Raw genomic sequence first — 21,105 nt, 5'->3', positions numbered from 1 at the left:
CGTATTAACGAGTTATTCGGAATTTTAGGTTTTTTTTAAATATAAAAATTGCAATAAAATATCAACAATACAACTGGAAAATAACATTTATTGGAGTGTAGTGTGCTTAGAAACTGCGTAGAGATATGCCTAGAACCAGAATAGAGCGAAATTTTCATCAATTGAGCGAGTTTGAGAGGGGTCGAATAGTGGGTCTACGAGAGGCTGGTCTGTCATTTAGGGAAATCGCCACTAGATTGAACCGTAGTGTAAACACTATAGTGAGATGCTGTCAGGGATGGTTCGAAGAAGGGCAAACAGGCAGAAGAACAGGTACTGGACGACCTCGAAGAACTACAGAACGCCAAGATCGCCGACTCCGAATTATGGCCCTAAGAGATAGGTTCGTCTCGTCGAGGACGCTGGCGGATCAGTGGTTCGCTGAGTATGGAAGGCCCATTGGGATACGAACCATTTATCGCCGCATAAGAAGTTTTGGATTGATTTCCTACCGTCCCTATCTCGTGTTACCCCTCACCTTAAATCATCGTCAAAATCGACTACAGTGGTGCCAAGAACGGATACATTGGACTCTGGAATGGGAAAATATCGTGTTTAGTGACGAATCCAGATTCTGTTTCGGTATGCATGATGGTCGGGCAAGAATACGAAGGAGACGGGGTGAAACATGGGATCCTCAGTTTGTAATACAGAGGCATGTCCATCAAACTGTTGGGGTAATGGTTTGGGGTGCCATTGCATATGGTAGCAGGTCACCTTTAGTTTTCGTCAGAAGCAGTATGACAGCCCAGCGATACATCCAAGAAGTCCTGGAACCTCATCTTGTGCCTTATCTGGAAACTCTTGTTGATCCAGTTTTCCAACAAGACAATGCACGACCACATGTGGCTAGAGTGACTATGGACTTCTTCCAACAAAATGCAGTCAATTTGCTACCTTGGTCACCTCGATCTCCAGACCTCTCACCGATCGAACATGTATGGGATATTATAGGTAGAAGGTTGCATAATTTACCCCATCCCCCGCAAACCCTAGCGATGTTGTGTCATGCTGTCCAGTTAGCCTGGAATGAGATCCCCCAAGAGGACATCAATCACCTCATTAGATCCATGCCTAGACGTGTACAGGAATGTATAAGACACCGCGGAGGACCGACAAATTATTAAATTTTTTTTAGTTTTTAACAATTAAATTTGTTCAACTTTTTAATGAAGTATTTGTTTTGGCGTAAACAACATGCATACCAAAAATTATTTAAATCAAATCATTTTTACGGGGTGTTCTCTTTTCTATGTCACGCAGTATATTTACATCTGTTGGGTTTCTAGAAAAATTGACAAGTTTAGGCTATGGAGGAACTGGAACTTTGCAACAAAATAGAGTGCCAAAAGGAGCCAATTTTTCTGATAACAAATCGTTCCGAAAAACAAACCGTGGAACACTGGAATCCAAAACCGATGGAAATCTAGTTCTTGTGCGTTGGAATGATAATGCCGTTGTGACGGCTTTATCCAATAGCATTCCTATTCAACCTCTAAAAACTGTAGAGAGATATTCTCGAACTGAAACAAAAAAAGTCCAAATACAAATGCCGGGGACCATAGCCGCTTATAATAAAAATATGGAAGGCGTCGATTTAAATGATCAGTTTCTATCTTCGTACAGAACAACGATAAGAACTAAAAAATGGTGGTGGCCATTTTTTAGTTGGGCAGTAGATCAATCTTGTATACAAGTCTGGCTATTATGGAGAAGGTGTGGACATAATAAAATGCCTTTACTTGAATTCAGACGACAAGTTACATTATATTTGCTTGCAACTTACGGGCAACCACCATTAAGACCAGGACCTTCCATAAGAGAATTATCTCCTGTTATAAATCAACTACGGTTGAATGATAAAAATCACTTAATAATAATGGGAAGTGGGACATGGAGAAGGTGTAAAGCATGCCCGAAACGAATAAGCTTTGAATGCAATATATGCAAAATAGCCTTGCACCCAAATACCTGCTTTCAAAATTATCATACAAAATAAAATTCATTTAAAAATTTGTTAAATAAATAAAATATTATTTATAACTGTACCTTTTAAGTTTTAGAATTTGCTTATTTTGTTTGCATTTATTGATATCGTATTTGCCCAGTGGCACATTAATGTGCCACCATTTTTTTTGTACTTCCAATTAAAATAAAATTAAAATATGCATTAGTACATCTAATTAATGTCTATAGTTCTTCCTGAACGTAGTTTTTGTAAGAATTGAACAAAATAAAAGTTATGGGCACTAATGGGTTAATTTGCACATACTTTTATAATAAAAAATATGCAAGCTTAGCAAAGTATCTTATTTCTAAACAGTGAGATAAATTGAAGGTGGGGAATTACCATGGTACGTGTTTGTTCGTTATCAATATGGGGAATACTCTCATTTAGTTAATTAGGGTAATTATCATATAATTCCTCCCTCCTTAAGATGTTGCAAACTTGGATTGATTGAACTTATCAAGTTTTGCCAATTCAATTCGCACATTTGTTTGCTCATTTTTACGTTTTTTAACATAGAATATTAATATTAATACAGTAATCAGTATAATCTGTAGCATATTATAATTCTTTTAGTGGATGTACCGTAATTTTTTCTGCTTCTATAATGGCTTCTTGAAGGGTTTCTTGATTGATTGCTTTTACCTTCAGGGTAGTCGTGTTTTCAAGTAAACTGGGAATGGTTATTTTGGGTATTGTTAACTCGAAATCGAAGTTCTCGACTTTTGTAAAGAATGTTAGGTTTTCAATCATTATCCATTATTCATCAGGTGTGATTAAGGTTGGCTTTGTAATTATGTTCATTTTGGTTGTATGATCACATTTGACTGTGACTGTTAAACTTCCTTTTGAAGTGACCAATATTTGTCCATTAGGTAGCTATTGTATTATAGAACTTTCATAATGAATTTTTATGAATGGACATTTTACTTGTCTACCAGTGATTAGGCTTCAGGTGCATGGGTCATTTTGTTTTTGTATTTCTTGACTACACAGGTAGACATTTTCTACTTTGGGACATTCTTCTAGAGCATTGTAATGAGAGTCCGTTGTTAGTAGTAGGTAAGGGTATTGAATTTTTATCGTGTGGTTTCGGATAGGTACGGGGTAAGTTTTATTCAATAAATAATGTTTTTGGTCAATTATTGGTGTATACAGGGTGGGCCAATGAAAACGAAACAAGGCCGATTTCTCATATTTACCACTAAAAAAAAATCGCTGAGACCCGTCGATTTTTATTTCGAAGAAGAAATCTTTTGTGCCCATTGGCAACCTTGCCACTTTCAACCCCTTGGCGGGGGAAGGTGCAACCCTTAAACCTTAAATGGGATTAGCGGTCAAGTGATGACTCATTTTAAAGATCATCGAATATTCTTTTCAACGCTATCAAGTTTTTTGAACTTTATGCAGTAGTTTTCAAGAAATCACGTTAATAAGAAATCCATCAATGAACGATTGTAACGCTTTTGTAATTTTTGTAGCTAGTACGAATTTTATGTAAGAATATGTTTTTTTAAATCACTCTTAAACCAACTTGATGCAAAGCATTTAATGTTAGTTTTTTATTACTTAATAAAATGCATCTAAAATCTACTTTGATATTTTTTAACGAAAAATTTATTTTATACGTTAAAATCTTAACATCATTATCATTTATAAGTGTCTTGTTTACAATTTTATCAGTGAAATTTTAGTAGTTATTTCTGCTATGGAATTCAATACTTCTAACAAAAATAACCGAAGTAAGTTTTTACCTCCCTTTGGAAGTAGATATGATGAATTATTTATCTTCAGCTTATTTGCATTTAGTATCTCATACGATTTTGTCTTTGACTATTTTGACTTAAAGATAATATTCCTTTTTTGTTCAAAATGGTTTATTCAACTGCCGAACGAGTATCGATAGTTGAATTTTATTATAAAAACGGTAGATGCGCTAATATTACAGTACAGTTATTTAGTGACCTACATCGAGATAAGCATGTTAACCGGAAGTTCGTGATTGAACAAGTAGCCAAATTTAAGAAAACAGGATCAGTAATAAATCAGAAACGAGTCGCTGAAAATAAAATAGTGGGAAATGAAGCAATGGAAGTTGCTGTTTTGGGCCAAGTTAATGTTGACCCTACATTAAATACCAGGCAATTACAAGCAGTTTCTGGCATCTCCCGTACGAGCATCCGAAGAATTTTGAAAACCTATAAATTTCACCCGTATAAAATTCATCTTGCGCAAGAATTAAGTGAAGATGACTTTGATAGGCGTTTAGAATTTTGCGGAACAATTAGTGAACGAATAACAAATAACCCGAATTTCTTATTCAACATTTGCTTCTCAGATGCGTGTTCGTTTTTTCTGAACGGTACTGTTAATCGTCATAACTGTCGGTATTGGTTTGATGAAAACTCACATTTATTTCGTGTAGTTCATACTCAATATCCGCAGAAAATAAACGTTTGGGCTGGAATTTATGGCGATTTAGTCGTTGGTCCTTTTTTTCTACCAGGAAATCTAACAGGAGGGATGTACTTGCAATTGCTAGAAGATATTATCGATCCCGCATTAACACAAATTATTGAATATAATGACCATTACAATGAGAATGAGTTGACATCTCAACAAGATGGAGCACCTTCTCACTATTCTTTTACTTTTGGTCAGTACTTAAACGAAATTTTTCCTGTTAGATGGATTGGCCGAAGAGCACTAGTGGAGTGGCCCACAAGATCACCACATTTAAGTCCGTTAGATTTTTTTCTATGGGGTGACTTAAAGAGTAAGATTTATAAAACTCAGCCAGCGTCTCTAAATTGTTTACGTCAACAAATCATTGATGAATGTCGGAAGATTACACCTGAAGTACTTCAAGACGTCCGAGATCGTTTTGAACAAAACCTGTATTTCTGTATGGAAACAAGAGGGCATCATTTTGAAAATTTATTAAATTAGAAAGCCAGTAAAATTGTAGATAAATGTTTTGAATTATTCTCCTTTTGTAAAGTTACTACTATCAAAAACTTAAATCTGTGGTCAGAAAGAATTTTTTTTTCACAATTTTTTTTAATGTAAGTTACAAATTGAAAAAACACTATTATTTGTTCAATGTTGGCTTCTTCAACATTTATAACGTGATTTCTCGAAAACTACTGCATTAAATTCAAAAAACATGATCGCGTGGAAAAGAGAATTCGACGATTTTTAAAATGAGGCAGCACTTGACCACTAATCCCATTTAAGGTTTAAGGGTTGCACCTTTCCCCGCCAAGGGGTTGAAAGTGGCAAGGTTGCCAATGGGCACAAAAGATTTCTTCTTCGAAATAAAAATCGACGGGTCTCAGCGATTTTTTTTTTTTGAGTGGTAAATATGAGAAATCGGCCTTGTTTCGTTTTCATTGGCCCACCCTGTATATACCGAGTGTCCAGGCGAACTTTGGATATAGGAAATTTACATGAAATAATAAGAAACTTGAGTATTTACCGTAGAGACATCAAACCAGACCACATAATAATTATTTTCAGGTTTTCCATTGATTTTTCCCTGAATTAATTCTTAAATAAATTAGAAATTGCTTAGAAATCAGTAAAAAGGGAAAATTAATTTGAAATGGGGTGTTTAGGCTTACATTGTTGACGACATTGTGTTTTGACATTGATTCTGACCAATCATGGTCCCGAACAGTTACGCGGGACATTCAAATTTTTGAACTTTGGGATGTATTTTGAGCCAACAGGTTCTAACTAGAAGATTGAAAGATAGCCGGTCTTGTGTACTATAACCTCTATGTAAAAATTCTTCAGTTGGATAATCCGTACAGGCACAAAAAAATAGAAACCAATTTCTCATGTTAATCTCCTATATCCAAAGTTCGCCTAGACACCTGGTATACAGGGTGTTTCCTAAGTACGGTACATAACTTCGGGATCATATTCTATAGCTAAAGTAAAGGTAATTTTGTTATATAAACTATATCCCAAAAATGCTTCGTTGCGGAAATACAGGGCGTGAAAATTTCTTTAAAAAATTACAATTTTTTAAATATTTTCGACACTACTTGAGGCATTTTAATTAAATTTTACTGGTTTTGAGAGTTAGCAACGGTGCGTATTTCACGCTAAAAACAGTGGCTGTTGTGTAATCAGTAGCGTGCGGGCAGGATAATTGCTGGATATTTTAAGGGAAAAATGTGGTACGCCACTGTTCTTTTCCAATATTTTGTTCCTTTTTTAATTATGTGTTCGATTTGGAAGAAAAAAGGTCTCTTGACTTTTTTTCGTAGGACGCACCGTTTTCGAGTAAATAAATAAAAAACATTGTAGCTAAGTTTTTTCATTCTTTTTTATTATTCTTAAGAGAAGAAATACTTGTATGAAGATATTAATTTTTTTGTTGTGTACTTGCCTGTTTGATAGCGAAATTGTCGACATTTTGCAGACAAAAGAGACAAAGCTTGTTTCAATCGCGATTTAGTTATGTTTAAGCAATAGAACAATGAGAATTTTAGTCAATTCTATGATAATATCTTACATGTAAGTAGTTAAGCAAGGGGGATTCTAAGCCAAAATGTGCTGTTTTCACACACCCAATATTACGTGATATTACGTTGTTTTTGTCATTCCGTTATTGCTGTGTTGGGGAATGGGCGGTTATCGTACCGTTAATTTACCAGTGTATTGCGAAAATGACTTTTTGTCGTTATGTAAAGATTAACATGGAGTCTTATAGCAGAAGGTGTGTCTTTGGAGTGGAGGGGGTTAGAAGGAGATAAGAGCGTAGTTTGGGACTCCAGCGGAGACAGGTCCGTACCCGTGGTGCGAATCCCGGGTTGTGCGCGTGTGCAGGTTTCCCCAAAAACTTAAATTCAGGTGAGTAAACATTTAGATTTTCTAATTCTTCGATAAACCCCAATAATCCGAAATTTCGATAATCTGAATACCCTCTCCCAGAATTTATTCAGATTAGCGAGATTGCACTGTAATAATAATAATAATAAATTTTATTTTTTACATCTAGTATCTTGAAAACGATGCATTTGCAGACTCATGTTTATAGGGAATTTTTTCTTACAAAGAGCCAAGGAATCAAATCCTTCATTTGCGGATACACGTTTTGAAACACCCTGTACAATAAATTATTTTACTTACATGGCTATAATCTATTTTCCGTTTTTCTTGCCTTATTAAAATTATATAGGAGGGTATAAGGTATGTTGTTGATACTTAGAGTAAAATCAACTTCTGTTGATCTTCGTGTTCATTTATCATCCTTTGATAGTACATCTATCAGCACTATTACAATTGAGTGGCATCTAATGCATGGTATGCACACATTTATTTTTTATTTAAAAACTCGTGTAAGTGACGTATTTATCATGTATTAGAGACGATTTGTCGTGTCTTAACATATACCTACCCCTACTGCATTATCAATTATGTCATAATGAGCATCACGTATGAATATGTACCCTTCAGTATCTAAAAATGAGTGAGTTCCATGGGGACCGTAGTTACATCAATGAGATCAGTAGATGCAAACTTACAGAGATAAAAGACTCTATCGACATCACACCAAATGGACCAATCGTGAAGACAAGAGGTTTCTGAACTCTCATGATAAAAATCAAAATCATGAATTTGATTTTAGGAGTCTCGTCTGGCCAATTGCTTTCCCAGATTGAATGGGTCAATTTCTGACTCTAAAATCGAATAAGAACGGGGGTATTTATGAATTCCTGATAACAGGTACTTACTAGAATCAAGAGTTCATCGGCATGGTAATAATACAAACAAAGCCTTAACAGCATGCTTAACGAGAACATACTTATACATGCGATTAACAGTAACGTGATTTCGTTCTAATTAAAAGATAAAGTTAAAGCATATTTCGACTAGAAGAAAAGTTACCAACCCCTGAGACTTGCGTTAAAGACTTGGCAATTTGAATTGAGCTCTGAATAAAATCCAACAACATAGGAAAGGCCATGTTCTTGTTGTAGATGTTAACATATCTGAAAATGTAGAAATCACCTAAAAGTGGGTTATAGTAGGGGTTTGTGACTCACTGAATAATATTCTCGTGTCTGACAATGAGGTGTTTAAAAAATAAGAAAAAAGCCTCTTCCTCGTCCTCAATGGCATTCAAATTTTGATATTTCCGTTTAAAATCCTGAAAATTCCTAAGCAAATGGTCTAACTTTTTTAGCTGTCTGCAAGGATAGAGAATTAAACTGATCATGAGGATATCGATGACTACTATAGAATTAGACCCCACTATACCATCTATAACCTGAAAAGTATATGCCGCCTAAAACTGATAATAATTTATTTGTCCATAGGGCAAGTAACTCAGTAGACCTTATAGTGCTCTTGTACATTAAAAGGAAACCAAGAGGATAGAGGCAATTCTCTTACAATCTTAGTCGCATTGCTATATGTTTCTTCAACGGGTCCAACAATAATAGGTTTTGTGAAGTTTATCAAACTCACGATAATTACGCAGTAAATGTAGATTTTACATTTCCAATTGACGTTTTCAATGTTCTCTCTCTCGAATTTTTGAATCTTGAATTTTGGAATATTATATGATGAAAACCAAACCATTGCTAACTCTACCAATTCATCATCAATAAGGTCTCCCTTCATTTCATCTTCTATAATTGTCTTGATCATTTTCTTGAAGCTGGGACTTATTTGTGTTATCAATCGCTTACAGAAAATAACGATGCGTATCAAGGTAACACATAGATTCAAAGACATGTGATCTTTTTTAATGGGATTTTCGTTTAGGATCAAGTATAATTCTATGTATGCTGTGACTGTGAATACGACAAAATAAACAAGTGTTATGTTGGAATAGACGATATAAGCGCTTCGCATCTTTTTGTTTTCTGGAAACATGAACTCCGACGGCAAAATTCCCATCATAGAGCACCCTTTTATGGCTATTCTCAAGTTGTTGCATTCGGGGTATATCTAGAAAAAGTTATTAGAACAGGGAACTAATATCCAAAGAGATATTTTATAATTAACGGGATTTTGATGGTTGACTTACGATCATGTTTTTCGGTAGCTGTAGCTTTAGCTATCACTTGGCAGATGCAAATATATAGCTGCCAACAAAGTGCGGTACTGAGGTAATTAAACTGCAGCACAAATTACAAAGGTAATAAAATATTGTATTGTATACAGCATGTCCATTATTCGAGCCTTAAAGGAATTTAGTATTAGTTTTAAATGCTTGGAATGGTAGGTAAGGTAGATTCAAATGCCAGATATTTTCTGGAAACAGCTTCTTCTATGTTAATAGAATTTAAGAATCGGTTGCAACAATCTCTACCATATGCTATGTGGTAATTACATAATAAATGCACATGAAGCAATGGCGTTTTTTTTTTATTAAAGCTAGAACATCATAGTTGTCTAGGGAGTTTCCAGCATAAATATTTAGTTATTTATGAAAACCAATTTAATTGAAATTTAGGTACTAACGTAAGCTGATGGAATCTGATAGAAACGTTGGCAAATGCTACAATTAAACGACAATTTCATTTGAAACAAAATCCAAAAATTTCCCGAGCAATTTATACATTTTACCTTTACTTCAACTTATGCGCTTGCATATGTATTTTTTTCCGGAGAAAAAACTCTCACTCAAAGGGCGCCTTCAACTGGCATCTACCTACGAGATTCTGCATGGAGTCCTATAGCTATAAAAGTTCCGGAGAACGCCTAAATACCTCTCCATCCATCAACTTTCTTTTGAGGGATACTAAAGTGGTAGCTTTCTCCCAACTTGTCTAGGAGAAGGGTTTCTCTCTGGTCATTGAACTATATTGTTTTTTTCCACATTTTTGGGGAAATTACTTGAAATTAAAAAAATCTATCCAACCTAATGTTCTTCGCAAGAAATTACTCAAAATTTCAGGCCAGGCATTTAACGGTTTCTTATCCGATCCGTGTCCTTTTAAAAATTTCGGAACCTAGTCATTGGTAAGGCGACAGTTATTTGAGACATACTGTATAATAATCTGTTGATGATGCATTGTAGTATAATTTAGTTATATTTTAATCCTTATAAATGTATAATTGTATACCAATGACATTAATATTTAAGTGTCTAGTTACTATTTCATGACTCTATTATAACTTTAGTCTATAATTACTATTAGCTTACCTGCATTGCAAGAACAGGTTTTCATTATTGATAAAGAAGTCTGGGTCTATAACACATTAGGCCAACTCAGACGAATGTTTTTTTTGTGCTAAGGACGCTTCCTTATCACCGTCAGAAGTCATCTAAGCGAGGAAAAATCGAATTTTTCCGAAAAAATTTTTAGAAAAAATGACTCGGAAAATTGAATTTTACACTAATTTCAATACTTTTTCACAATACTAAAGTATATTATGGGACCGTGGAGCGAAAAGGGGTGCTGGGTGGGGCAGCTAAAATGGGGTTTTGATGTATTTTTAGGGTAGTTTAAGTTAGTTCAGGTTAATTTTGCTGTATTTTTAGAAGTTTTCCAAAGGGTGACATCACTTGTATTAATTATTTTTGTATGAAATCTTTGTTTACTGCTATTTTTCCATTACACTTACTTTACCTTTCCTTATCGTAACTTATTAGCGTGGCCCATGCGCAAGAAAAATATTTAATACAAGTAATGTCATTCTTTGGAAAAATTCGAAAAATACATCAAAACTAACCTTAACTAACCTGAACTACCTTAAAAATACATCAAAACCCCGTTTTAGCTGCTCCACCCAACACCCCTTTTCACTCCACGGTCCCGTAAGACATTTTAGTATTGAGAAAAAGTATTGAAATTCAATTTTCCGAGTAATTAAAAAAAATTTTTTTTTGGAAAAATCCGATTTTTCCTCAGCTAGATAACTTCTAACGATGATAAGAAAGCGTCCTGAACAAAAAAAATAAAACATGCGTCTGAGTTAACCTAATGTGTTATGGACCTTCCTCTAGGAGTAAACGCCATCTAGTTAATCGAGAACTAAGGTCTTTGACATTAAATAACCAAGTTAAGGGTCTGTGGTCTGTATATACAGGGTGTCCGGTTTTCGTTGGCAGCGGCTGTATCTCGGTAAGTAGAGCAAGTAGCAACTTCGGATAAAAAAATTTATTACTAATGTGACTATGAGAAATCTCTGGAAAATGTTTTCAGCTTCGTGAAATCGCCGTAAGGGGGCGTAGTAGGGACGGTAGTTCTTTAAAATCGACAAACCTATACTAAATCACTAATTAAGTAGTATATTTTAGTTTACTGTCAATAAGATTACATCATTTTGAAACTTTTTTGTTCGACACATAATTTCATAACTCACATAATAAAAGTGGGAGAAGCCGATGAATCATTCTAAATTCAAATTATCATATCTCTGTTTCTAATTATCCGATTTCAGTGATTCTGTACTTCATTGTGAGGGAATTATAAGCTGATTTAATATCCGCATTGACCAAAAATCCATAGTCCAGAACAAAATCGCTAGAGGACATTCTTTCAGGTAATAGCGGTTTTCTTTATTTTTCTTTAATAAATTAAATGGAACTATACTATTTTCATAAGCCCATCTTATAGAGTTTTAAAAAAACCTACACTTTTCCCGAAAGGCGCATTTCAATATTCTTTTTTGTTTTACGGCCCCAATTATGGCAAGGAGTTCTTTTTCTATCGTGCTATAGTTGGATTCGCTTTTGTTTAAGCTGCGACTGGCATAGGCTATCGGGAGTTCATGACTGATTTTACCCTGAGATAGAATAGCACTAGTTGCTGGATCGCTGACATCGGCTGAAAGATTAAAAGGGGTAGAGAAATCGGGAAACCGAAGAATTGGTTCCTGAGTTAGAATCTGTTTTAGTTAATTGAATACGTTTTGTTGTAGACTAGTTCAAATGAAATCAGTGTCCTTTTTAAGAAGTTTTGTAATGGGTTGAGCAAGTTCACTAAAATTGGGAATGAATCTGCGATAATAGCCTGCTAGTCCTAGAAAAGCTTGGATGTCCTTTACATTTTTTAGAATGGGATAATTTTTGATGGGTTGAATTTTGTCAGGGTCAGGCTTTACACCAGTTTCAGTTATTAGATGTCCCAAGTATATGACTTCCTTACGAAGAAACTCACATTTTTCGGGTTGTAGTTTGAGCTTGTAACGGGACAAACGGTCGAAGACTTCTTTTAGACGAACATTATGAGTGATGAGATCTCCAGCGTGGATAACAGTATCATCAAGGTAGACGAAACAGCGGTAATTTTGGATACCGGTAAGGACGGAATTCATAAACCCTTGAAAGGTAGAAGGGGCATTTCGCAGGCCAAATGACATGCATTTGAATTGGTAGTGCCCGGAAAGGACAAAAAATCCGGTTTTAGGTGTGTCGTCTGGATACATTTTGACTTGGTGGAATCGTGATGCTAAGTTAAGAGTTGTAAAATATTTAGGGTGACCTAATTGGTCAAGAATTTCTGTAATGTTTGGAAGCGGAAAAGAGTCACCAATGTCGATGTCATTTAGCTTTCGGTAGTCGATTACTAATCGCCACTTTTTTCCCTGCTTTTGAAGGTTTTTTGGGGATGACCCAAGCGGGGGAATTCCAAAGTGAGTTTAATGGTTCGATTACGACTTATTCTAGCATTTGTCGGATTTGTTTGTGGACTTCGGTTTTGTGAACTTCGGGGTAACGGTAAGTTTTGACATTTACTGAAATATCGGATTTAGTTGGTATTATATGCATTATCAAGTCAGTGTAATAATAAATCTCCTTCTAGATTAAATATATGATTATACACTCACTTTCACATGAAATGCACCACCCGGTAATAATAATAATTAAGTCTTGTAATTTTGGCAAAATAATGCTTCATAATAGAGTATCAAATGATCAGATTTTCAGTAAAAAAGAAAGAATGCTAGTGTTTTTTTGTCATCGACCTATTAGATTTTTTATTCAATTGTAAATAAATAAAATAATATTTACATCGAAATATCAATTTATTTTGTTGTTGAACTGTGAACAAGACATCTCAACATCTCAAAATGCCTCCAGTGAGACAGCGTCGAAATTTTTCCCACGGTTTGGATATTGATAGAGGGTGAATTATCGGCATGAAGGAGGGTGGACTTTTTTTTCGTGAAATTACCCGAAGAATGATTCGGAACCACACCACGATTGCGAGAATATAGTCTTCGTGGTCTGAAGAGAGGGTTCAGCGACATCGTCCAGCTGGACGTCCTCCTCGTAGCAGCAACGCACGTGAAGATCGACTTCTTAGATGGATGGCCATTGGTGATCGATTTTAAATAACAATGTCTGTTGCAGTAGATTAGATGAGAGCTCTAAATCGTCGGGTGTCGATGGCAACAGTTTACAGAAGAATTTCGTCTTTTGGCCTGCATTCATACCGCCCAAAGCTACGACTGTCACTAACCGTCCAACACCAAGCTTCCAGATTGGCCTGGTGTCAAGAACGGATTGATTGTAATCATGAGTGGAACAATATCGTCTTCAGTGACGAGTCGCGATTTTGTTTATGGATCAATGATGGTCGTAGAAGAGTCAGACGATACCGAGGTGAAAGAAGAAATTTGCAATTTTCTGAAAGGCGCCACTCAGCTTTAACACTTAGTGTTATGGTCTGGGGTGCGATATGTGTTGGCCGAAGATCTTATCTTGTGTTCGTTCCAGGCACCCTAAACGCACGTCGCTACATTGACAATGTTCTGAGGCCAATATTAGTACCTTTCATGCAAATTTTGCCAAATGGTATTTTCCAACAGGATAATGCAAGACCACATAGTGCGAACATTACTCGACGATACCTGGAAGAAGCACAATTGGAAATACTGCCTTGGCCTGCACGGTGACCGGACATATCGCCCATCGAACATCTTTGGGATTTGATGAGTCGCCGTCTTCGAAATTTACCGAGGCCTCCAAACAATGTAGATGACCTACTACATCATCTTGAGGTAGCATGGAATGAAATACTCCAGGAAGATATTGATCATTTGTTGCAAAGCATACCGCGAAGAGTACGTGCTTGCATTGCCGTACGAGGCGATGTCACTCATTATTAATTTTTCCATTATCAAATGTTGTATCTTTTAACTGAAAGTCTGATCATTTGATACTCTATTATGAAGTATTATTTTGCCAAAATTGCAAGACTTAATTATTATTATTACTGGGTGGTGCATTTCATGGGAAAGTGAGTGTATTTTTGAGATAGTTTGATGAGAGATGCTTTTTCTTAGTTACTTAGATGGTCGGTGCGTAAGCACGTTGTGATTTTGGTTAGACGATTTGGATCAGAGTTTTTAAAGGTTAATTCGATATTGAGAATCTTCGAGTTAGTCTGGGTGTTTTATTCTGGTTTGATTTCTTCAGCATTGAATTTGAGTTATGCGATTTCCATAGGTTTTTCAGTGGTATTCATTATTGAAGTGAGGGCTTGATTATTACTGTCAATTGAGACTAGACTTTCGCATAGAAAAACACCATTGGCGATTTCGAATTTTGGGAGAATACCTTCGTGATTTGAAGGAGTGTTCAAGATGTCTATTTTGACTATGTGTTCGCATCTTAGGGGAATAGTGATTGAATGTGTATTACATTCAGATACAGGAGCATTCTATGAATGAGAGACATGGAAAATTGGGAGCTGGTGAACATTAAATAACATTAGGTCGGATTCATAGTCAATAATGGCAAAATGCCTTTTTAAGAAGTCATTACCTAGAATGCCTTCGAATTCGATAGGGAAGTCGTCGGAGACGGCGTGGTAGACATGAGATTTGCCATTAAAGATATCTGCTGAGAAGTATGAATAGGATAAAGTTTTTGATAATTTATCAGGGTTTGAATTGATTCCTATAAGAGAAATACGCATATCGTCGTAACATGCAATTCCATTGACTAAGTTTCCGATTTTGTATAGACAAATGGTTGCACCGGTGTCGATTAGAAACCTACACCGTTCTGCAACTCGGGAATGTGTGTGAACTGTGTGTGTGAATGTGAATGAATGTGAATGAATGTGAATGAACTAGGTATGCATAAGTAATGATGGTTTGAATGTTTACAACGGATGTTCGGGCAGGATTGGATTCACGTTTCCCGTCGTAGCCGGATTCGAACGGAAAACTCAGGAGTTTGTTGGGTTGCTGTGGCCGCGTTCGGCTAAAAAAAGAATTTGAACGTAGATTGTAGGAGACATCTCTGGAATTATTATATTGCCTTTTTCGACATTCCTGTATGAGGTGACCCGATTTCTTGCAATAGTTACAGAATTTAAAGGTGTGAATTAACGAATGTTTTGGCTAAAGTTTTGATTTTGACTAGAGGCGTGCTGGGGTCGTAAAGATTGAGAGTTTTGGAATCTTGGATTTTGGTTGAAACTTTGATTTCAAGAAAGAGAGATTGGATTCTTAGGTGTACTTGGGTAATTTTAATTTGAGTACTTCTATCAACAGTTCTGAGTAGTATGACTACTTCGATTACAATTAAAACATTGACGGGTATTTGAATTGTTGATATTCTGGTACTTAGATATTTCTTTGAGTGACCTGATTTCTTTTTCTTCGTTTAGAGCTAACTGCACAGCGTCTTCTAATGTCGTAAGGTCTCTAGCTTTAACTATTAGTGCAATTTCGCAGTTTAGCCCTGCCAAAAATATACTAAGAGTTTGTTTCTGTAAAAGTTCAGTGCACCCTTGACGATGTTCTTCACTTGCAGTATCGTCTAAGATACCTAATAATTTTATGTAGCAATTCTCGATTTTATTTGCAAAAGACATTACGTCCTCATTGATATTTTGTTTACATGAATGTAATTCAAGTTGCCATTGGCTTTGAGTTTTCCTGTCAGAATATGCATCGAATAAGTATTGTTTTAGTGTGGGCCAGTCTTCGAATACGCGATTTTTTATAAGGATTTTCGCTTTATCATTTATTTTTGATTTTATAATTGTAACAAGGATAGGTTTTTGTTCTGGTCTGATTAATGACATGGCTGAAGAACAATTATCCGTGAATTCGTGAAGTTTACTTCTATCGCCATCGAATCTAATGAGCATTCGTTCTGCTATTTCCAAAGAAATGGTTTGAGAACCAAAGTTGTTAGAAGAATTGAGGTCAGGCATTATGATCTGGTAGAGAGAATTGACAATATGGGATAAGTGACATATACAAGGTGTGTTCAAAAATGTGGGCAATATCTCGGATATGAAAAGTATTCATGAAAAGATTGTACTTACGCTTATAAGTTGATTTCCAAAAACTTACCCCTACGGAAATACAGCCCTTCAAAATTTGATGGCGAAAATGGTATTTTCTAAATAACTTTTCTTCTAGTTGATGAAATTTAATGAATTTTGGGTCACTTGTGTATCATACCAAGATTAATAAGATAGAATCTAACATTTCTTTCTACATATTCAGGTGGGTGGAGGGGAGGCTACCCTCAACTTCTTTACCCCTAAACTTTTAAGATCTTGGGTTTTTTTAACCGTAACGTGGTGGTTCTGCCGTATCTAAGAAAAAAGAAGGTACTCAGTTATAAATCGGGATTAAGAAAATTCGATAACATTTTTTTAATTGTTTATTTCCAAACGAAGGCTAAGTTACAACTAACTCTACTATTAAACAATTCGAATGAACTAAACTTCTATCAAGGATAAATGCGGGTTCCCAGGAAAATGCAGGGTAGCAGTTTTTATGGGAACTGCTTCTTTGAAATGAATCTTGGAATTCATTTGTGGAATGTGATTACGCTGCATTTGCCTGAGAATCCTTCTTTGCCTAGATGGAATCACACAGTTAAAACAAAGAGTGATTCCGTAAAAAGGGGTAATTATGATTATTGCAATAAAATTTATTGGTTAAATGTAAACAATAATAATACAATAGAAATAAGTTGCATCTTAAGAGCTAATATTTTAAGCGAAATAAAGCTAATCAATTGTTGCAATAATGAGTAATTCTCTAAAATATTTCTTCACTTTGAATGTTTTTGTGTTCTTTAGGAGTTTTACGCATCTTTGAGCACTTATTTAGCGCTAAATACACAACGCTAACAATGCCTAAAATGTAGAATACAATTGTCTAAACACTAATACGATTCACATACACACTACTGGATATGTCTTCGATTCCTTGCTTCTGTCTCTCTAACTCACTTTTAAGATCTAAAGTGGCTTGGAGGTTGATGGCGTCTAGTTCTATTGAAGGCGGTGAGTATTCCTCTCTTGGGTGGTTATAACTAATCTGGGGAAAATTCAATTTGAGCAGCAAGGCTTCTTCGAAGAGAAACTTGCTTGGCTTAAAGGTTTCCAAAGTTATAGTCTGGACTTGCAGTTTGCAGAGTTCTGAAACTTCCACTAAGTAAGATCCCAATAAAGGTATGGCTTCCTTGCCATTTGAACAGCTACTAGTGCTCATTAATTGAGTAGGAGTTATGAGTATTCACTTATCATCGAAAATTTGGACTGTTTGAGGCTCTTTTAAGTAAACTTTGAATGGGTGACAAGTTGTAATGTTCGTCTTGTGTATTAAAAGTTGTATTTCGCAAGGTGGGTCGTTATCCATCGGTCTGACGTAGGTGTTAGGACACAGTTGTTCGTTCGGTATCATCTCTTGGCATTTTGTCTCCATGAGAGCGTATTTGGCTTCACTTACTGCTAGATATGGTTTATGTGGAATGTTGACGTAGAATGATCCGTTACTTGGTGTTGGGAATGGATAGATATTAAAGTATTGATACACTTCTTGTTCAACAAGAGGAAGCTCTAGCATAAATATGATATTTAAATCTTTTTGAAAACACTTGATTGTAATAATTCTCTCGAGCGTTAGAATGGTTTTACTTTCGATAGCTAAAGGAAATTTGTAGGTTTCAAGTCTGTTTTCTAAATTTTCCATTTTGTAGAGAAATTCCCTTGGATTTATTAATAAGTTGTGTAAAGTGTTTGTTAAATCTTACCGCGATTTCTACGTTGTTAAGAACGCTATAAATTGATTGATATTTTAATGTAATTTGATTAATAATGGTAAAGGTTAGAAAATACGCCTGTAAGTCCTGTCCTGCTGTAAAGCCAGCTGATTTAAGTGTTTGCTATATTTGCATAATTCGTGATTTTAAAATTAACTCATTGTGGGTGATATTTGCCACTATTTTCTGGAACTTATCGATTGTGGATTCGTTAATTGAAATCTGATGAATCGAACTTACCTTAATTTTATTTTGGTTGGCTTGAAGCATTTTTATTTTAGAGAGAATTTCTTCAGCATCTGTTTGATCTAAATTTCCAGTAATGCTCTTAATGAATGAACCAAGGGGATTGAAAAGTCCTCTTTTCCCTTTGCGCGATTCGTAAAGGTATGGAGCTATCTGGGTTAATAAATTTTATATGCGTTTTTCTAAGGCGTGTAATGAAACGAGGGAATTTGTGTATTCTGCACAAAATGCGCTAGCATTAATAGTCTGAGAGAGGTTATTTGTATTTCCTTTTAGTGTATAGTACTGATTGATTATTTCAGATAAATCGAACAGTTGAATAAAGGACCAATGGCTGGATGTCATTTTTGCAATTCCCATTTTAAACGGGAGTATACCGGGGTAGCTGTTCAGATCATGGATCTTTATATTTGTCCCGAATGTCCAGCACCATCTCTAACAATGGACTTTATTTTAGTTTCTTTTACATAAATTATTTCTTTAGACTTTGTTTTGGGATTTTCTATGCAGATTTTATTGTTTTCTAAAATTTCCACCAGAGTAAATGGGCCTAGGTATTTACTTTTGATTTTACTTGCTCGATTATTAGATTTCTTGTATAATTGGGAATGTATAATTAACTTTTGGGGTGTTTTAGTTTCGTTTAATTTATTAATAATTTTCTCCTTTAGTTCTGCGGTGTCGCTAGATACCTTGTTATAAAGAACTTGAGTATTGGCTTTATGACTGTTTATATATTCGGTATAAATATGAGATGGTATGAGGTTCGTAGGATCACGCGAATCTGTGTGTCTTAATACTAATTCGAAAGGCGTATAATAGGTATTCGAATGTATTGTGCTGTTATATGCGATAATGGCGTATGACATTAGTTTGTTTACATCTGAATTAGGATCGGATTCCTTAAAAAATTCGAATATGTTCTATTAGTGTCGAGTGTAACCTTTCAACTGGTGAATTGGAATCATGGTGATAAGGAGTAGTAAAATGAACGTTTATATTATGTGCATTTAAGAGTCCCTTAATTATTTCGTTTTTGAATTCTGATCCATTGTCTGAGACAATTTGTTGTGGGAGGCCAAAAAATTGGAAAAAGTGAATCATTTGATCCGCACATGAAATCGCATTGCCTGAGTAGGGTAATACTTGAGGGTAATTTTGGAAAATTTGTTTAAGAAGGTTAAGAATCTTTGCCTATCTACAGTGAAAGTATCGACATGAATTATCTCAAATGGTTTTTTTGGGGTTTCGGTGACAACTAAGGATTAATTTGGCGGTTTTCTGTCATATTTTGAGCACTGACATATCGGACAGTTGTTAATATAATTGGTGAGGTCGGTTTTTAGTGATTTCCAATAATAGTTAGTCTTTAAAAAGTTATAAGTTTCGTCGATTCCTCGATGATTTGTCTTTCCTTCGTGGCGATGTTTCATTATCATTTTCCGTTCTTCGGGTTGAACATTATTAATTAACTTTGAGCATTCTATAAGTTTTAGGTTCTGGAAATGTTTGTCCATACAGTATCGGAAATAGTCTCTTAATTCCTTAGAATAGAAGTAGATATGTGTTGTTTTTCGAGTTAGGTATTCTTTGAGGAATTTTGTAATTATCTCGCAGTTCAATGGTAGTGTAGCGCGTACTATGAAGTTTCCGTCAAAGGTCTTGGTATTGGTTTTTAAGTATTACTGAGCCCGAATTATCAACCCGGCCGAGATTTTAACCAACATGTTTAAGAACACTTGTTTCGTAGGTTTCCAAGAAGACAGTGATACGGATGAAGACGCTGACGTCACCACCCTACCTGATTAATAACCAGTCTTCTCAAAAACATTGAATTTCTTCCCTTCTTTCTGGGTACATAATTATACTTACTTGCCCATCACTTTAGAGGGCAGCTCTAGGGGCTCTATGCCGTATATATTGTATAACGAAGTCATTTGGTGTTGATGCTGTTTTCTGCTACGTTAGTTATATGAATTATATGGATTTAGACTTATAAGTTATTGATATTTATATACCTATATTTTCAATCGTTATATCTCAAATACTGAATTTGTTACAAATCTGATTCAACGTGGGTAGATACTTCGAGAAGCCCTCTACATAGTGTGCAAAAATGGTTAGTATACCAAAGTGCGAACTCCTCTAAAATCACCTAAGTTTTTTTTAAAGATTTCGGCCCTTTGGCATCAACCGATAAATCTATATGTATATGAAAATAAGAAGGTGGTTACTGAAGGACGCACCATTTTGCCCCACGCTGTACGATGAATAGTTCCCGAGATATGACGTTTTAAAGTTTTCACACTCAACCCCGTCCTACCCTTAAATGGTGAGACTTAGGAAGTTGAAATTTTATGTGGTAAGTCCTTTGAGTGATAGGGACAATTGGTAAAAATTTCTGATCGATCGCCCGTGGGGGCCGAATTGACCCCTTAACCTTACACGGCCTTTGGGGGAAAAATCAAACAGGTGAAATTTATGTTGGCCATTGCCTTTAAACGTTGGAAATATGGGTACTTTTACGACTTTGTCATGCAGTGAAGTTCCGTGAGGTGTTTTAACGAGAAACATTTCATTAGTTATTAAGCTTAAATAAAATTCGGAGGCCAAATCGGGTTTGATAAAACTTCTGCCACTACCTGTATCTATTAAAAATGTTGCATTTATTTCTGGGATGTGTATAACAGGCAGAGTAGAGTGAGTGTAATTATTAAGGCAGATTAAGTTATTTCGTTGAATTGCGGGTTCAATTGAAAATTTATTAGGTGTACAACTTTGCTTCCGCCGTTTTTGAATAGATGTATGTAGCGGTAAG

At 35.5% G+C, this 21,105-nt stretch overlaps 1 protein-coding gene across 1 annotated transcript; it reads right to left on the bottom strand.

Annotated features, from left to right (window-relative positions):
- Positions 1 to 7,461: 7,461 nt before the first annotated feature.
- Positions 7,462 to 14,030, bottom strand: LOC136419026 (odorant receptor 10-like). Its single transcript, XM_066405209.1, has 9 exons — positions 13,874 to 14,030; positions 11,653 to 11,844; positions 8,657 to 8,859; positions 8,399 to 8,605; positions 8,107 to 8,348; positions 7,953 to 8,052; positions 7,795 to 7,899; positions 7,585 to 7,740; positions 7,462 to 7,519 (listed from the first exon to the last, which is right to left on the bottom strand). Exons 1-9 carry the CDS (start codon positions 14,028 to 14,030, stop codon positions 7,475 to 7,477), a joined length of 1,407 nt encoding a protein of 468 aa, XP_066261306.1. The 3' UTR covers positions 7,462 to 7,474.
- Positions 14,031 to 21,105: the final 7,075 nt, after the last annotated feature.

This window comes from Euwallacea similis, unplaced genomic scaffold (genome assembly GCF_039881205.1).
Source record: "Euwallacea similis isolate ESF13 unplaced genomic scaffold, ESF131.1 scaffold_58, whole genome shotgun sequence".
In the NCBI taxonomy this organism is placed as follows: Eukaryota; Metazoa; Arthropoda; class Insecta; order Coleoptera; family Curculionidae; genus Euwallacea; species Euwallacea similis.
This window is presented reverse-complemented; position numbering and strand designations above follow the sequence as displayed.

Excerpts from the sequence above, each read along its gene's own strand:
- LOC136419026 (XM_066405209.1), bottom strand. The coding sequence starts at position 14,030 with ATGCTACCTCAAGATGATGTAGTAGGTCATCTACATTGTTTGGAGGCC. Across the intron at positions 8,349-8,398 it reads ATGTACAAGAGCACTATAAG|GCGGCATATACTTTTCAGGT; the intron begins GTCTACTGAGTT and ends TATCAGTTTTAG. Across the intron at positions 7,900-7,952 it reads CTTTAACGCAAGTCTCAGGG|AACGAAATCACGTTACTGTT; the intron begins GTTGGTAACTTT and ends TCTTTTAATTAG.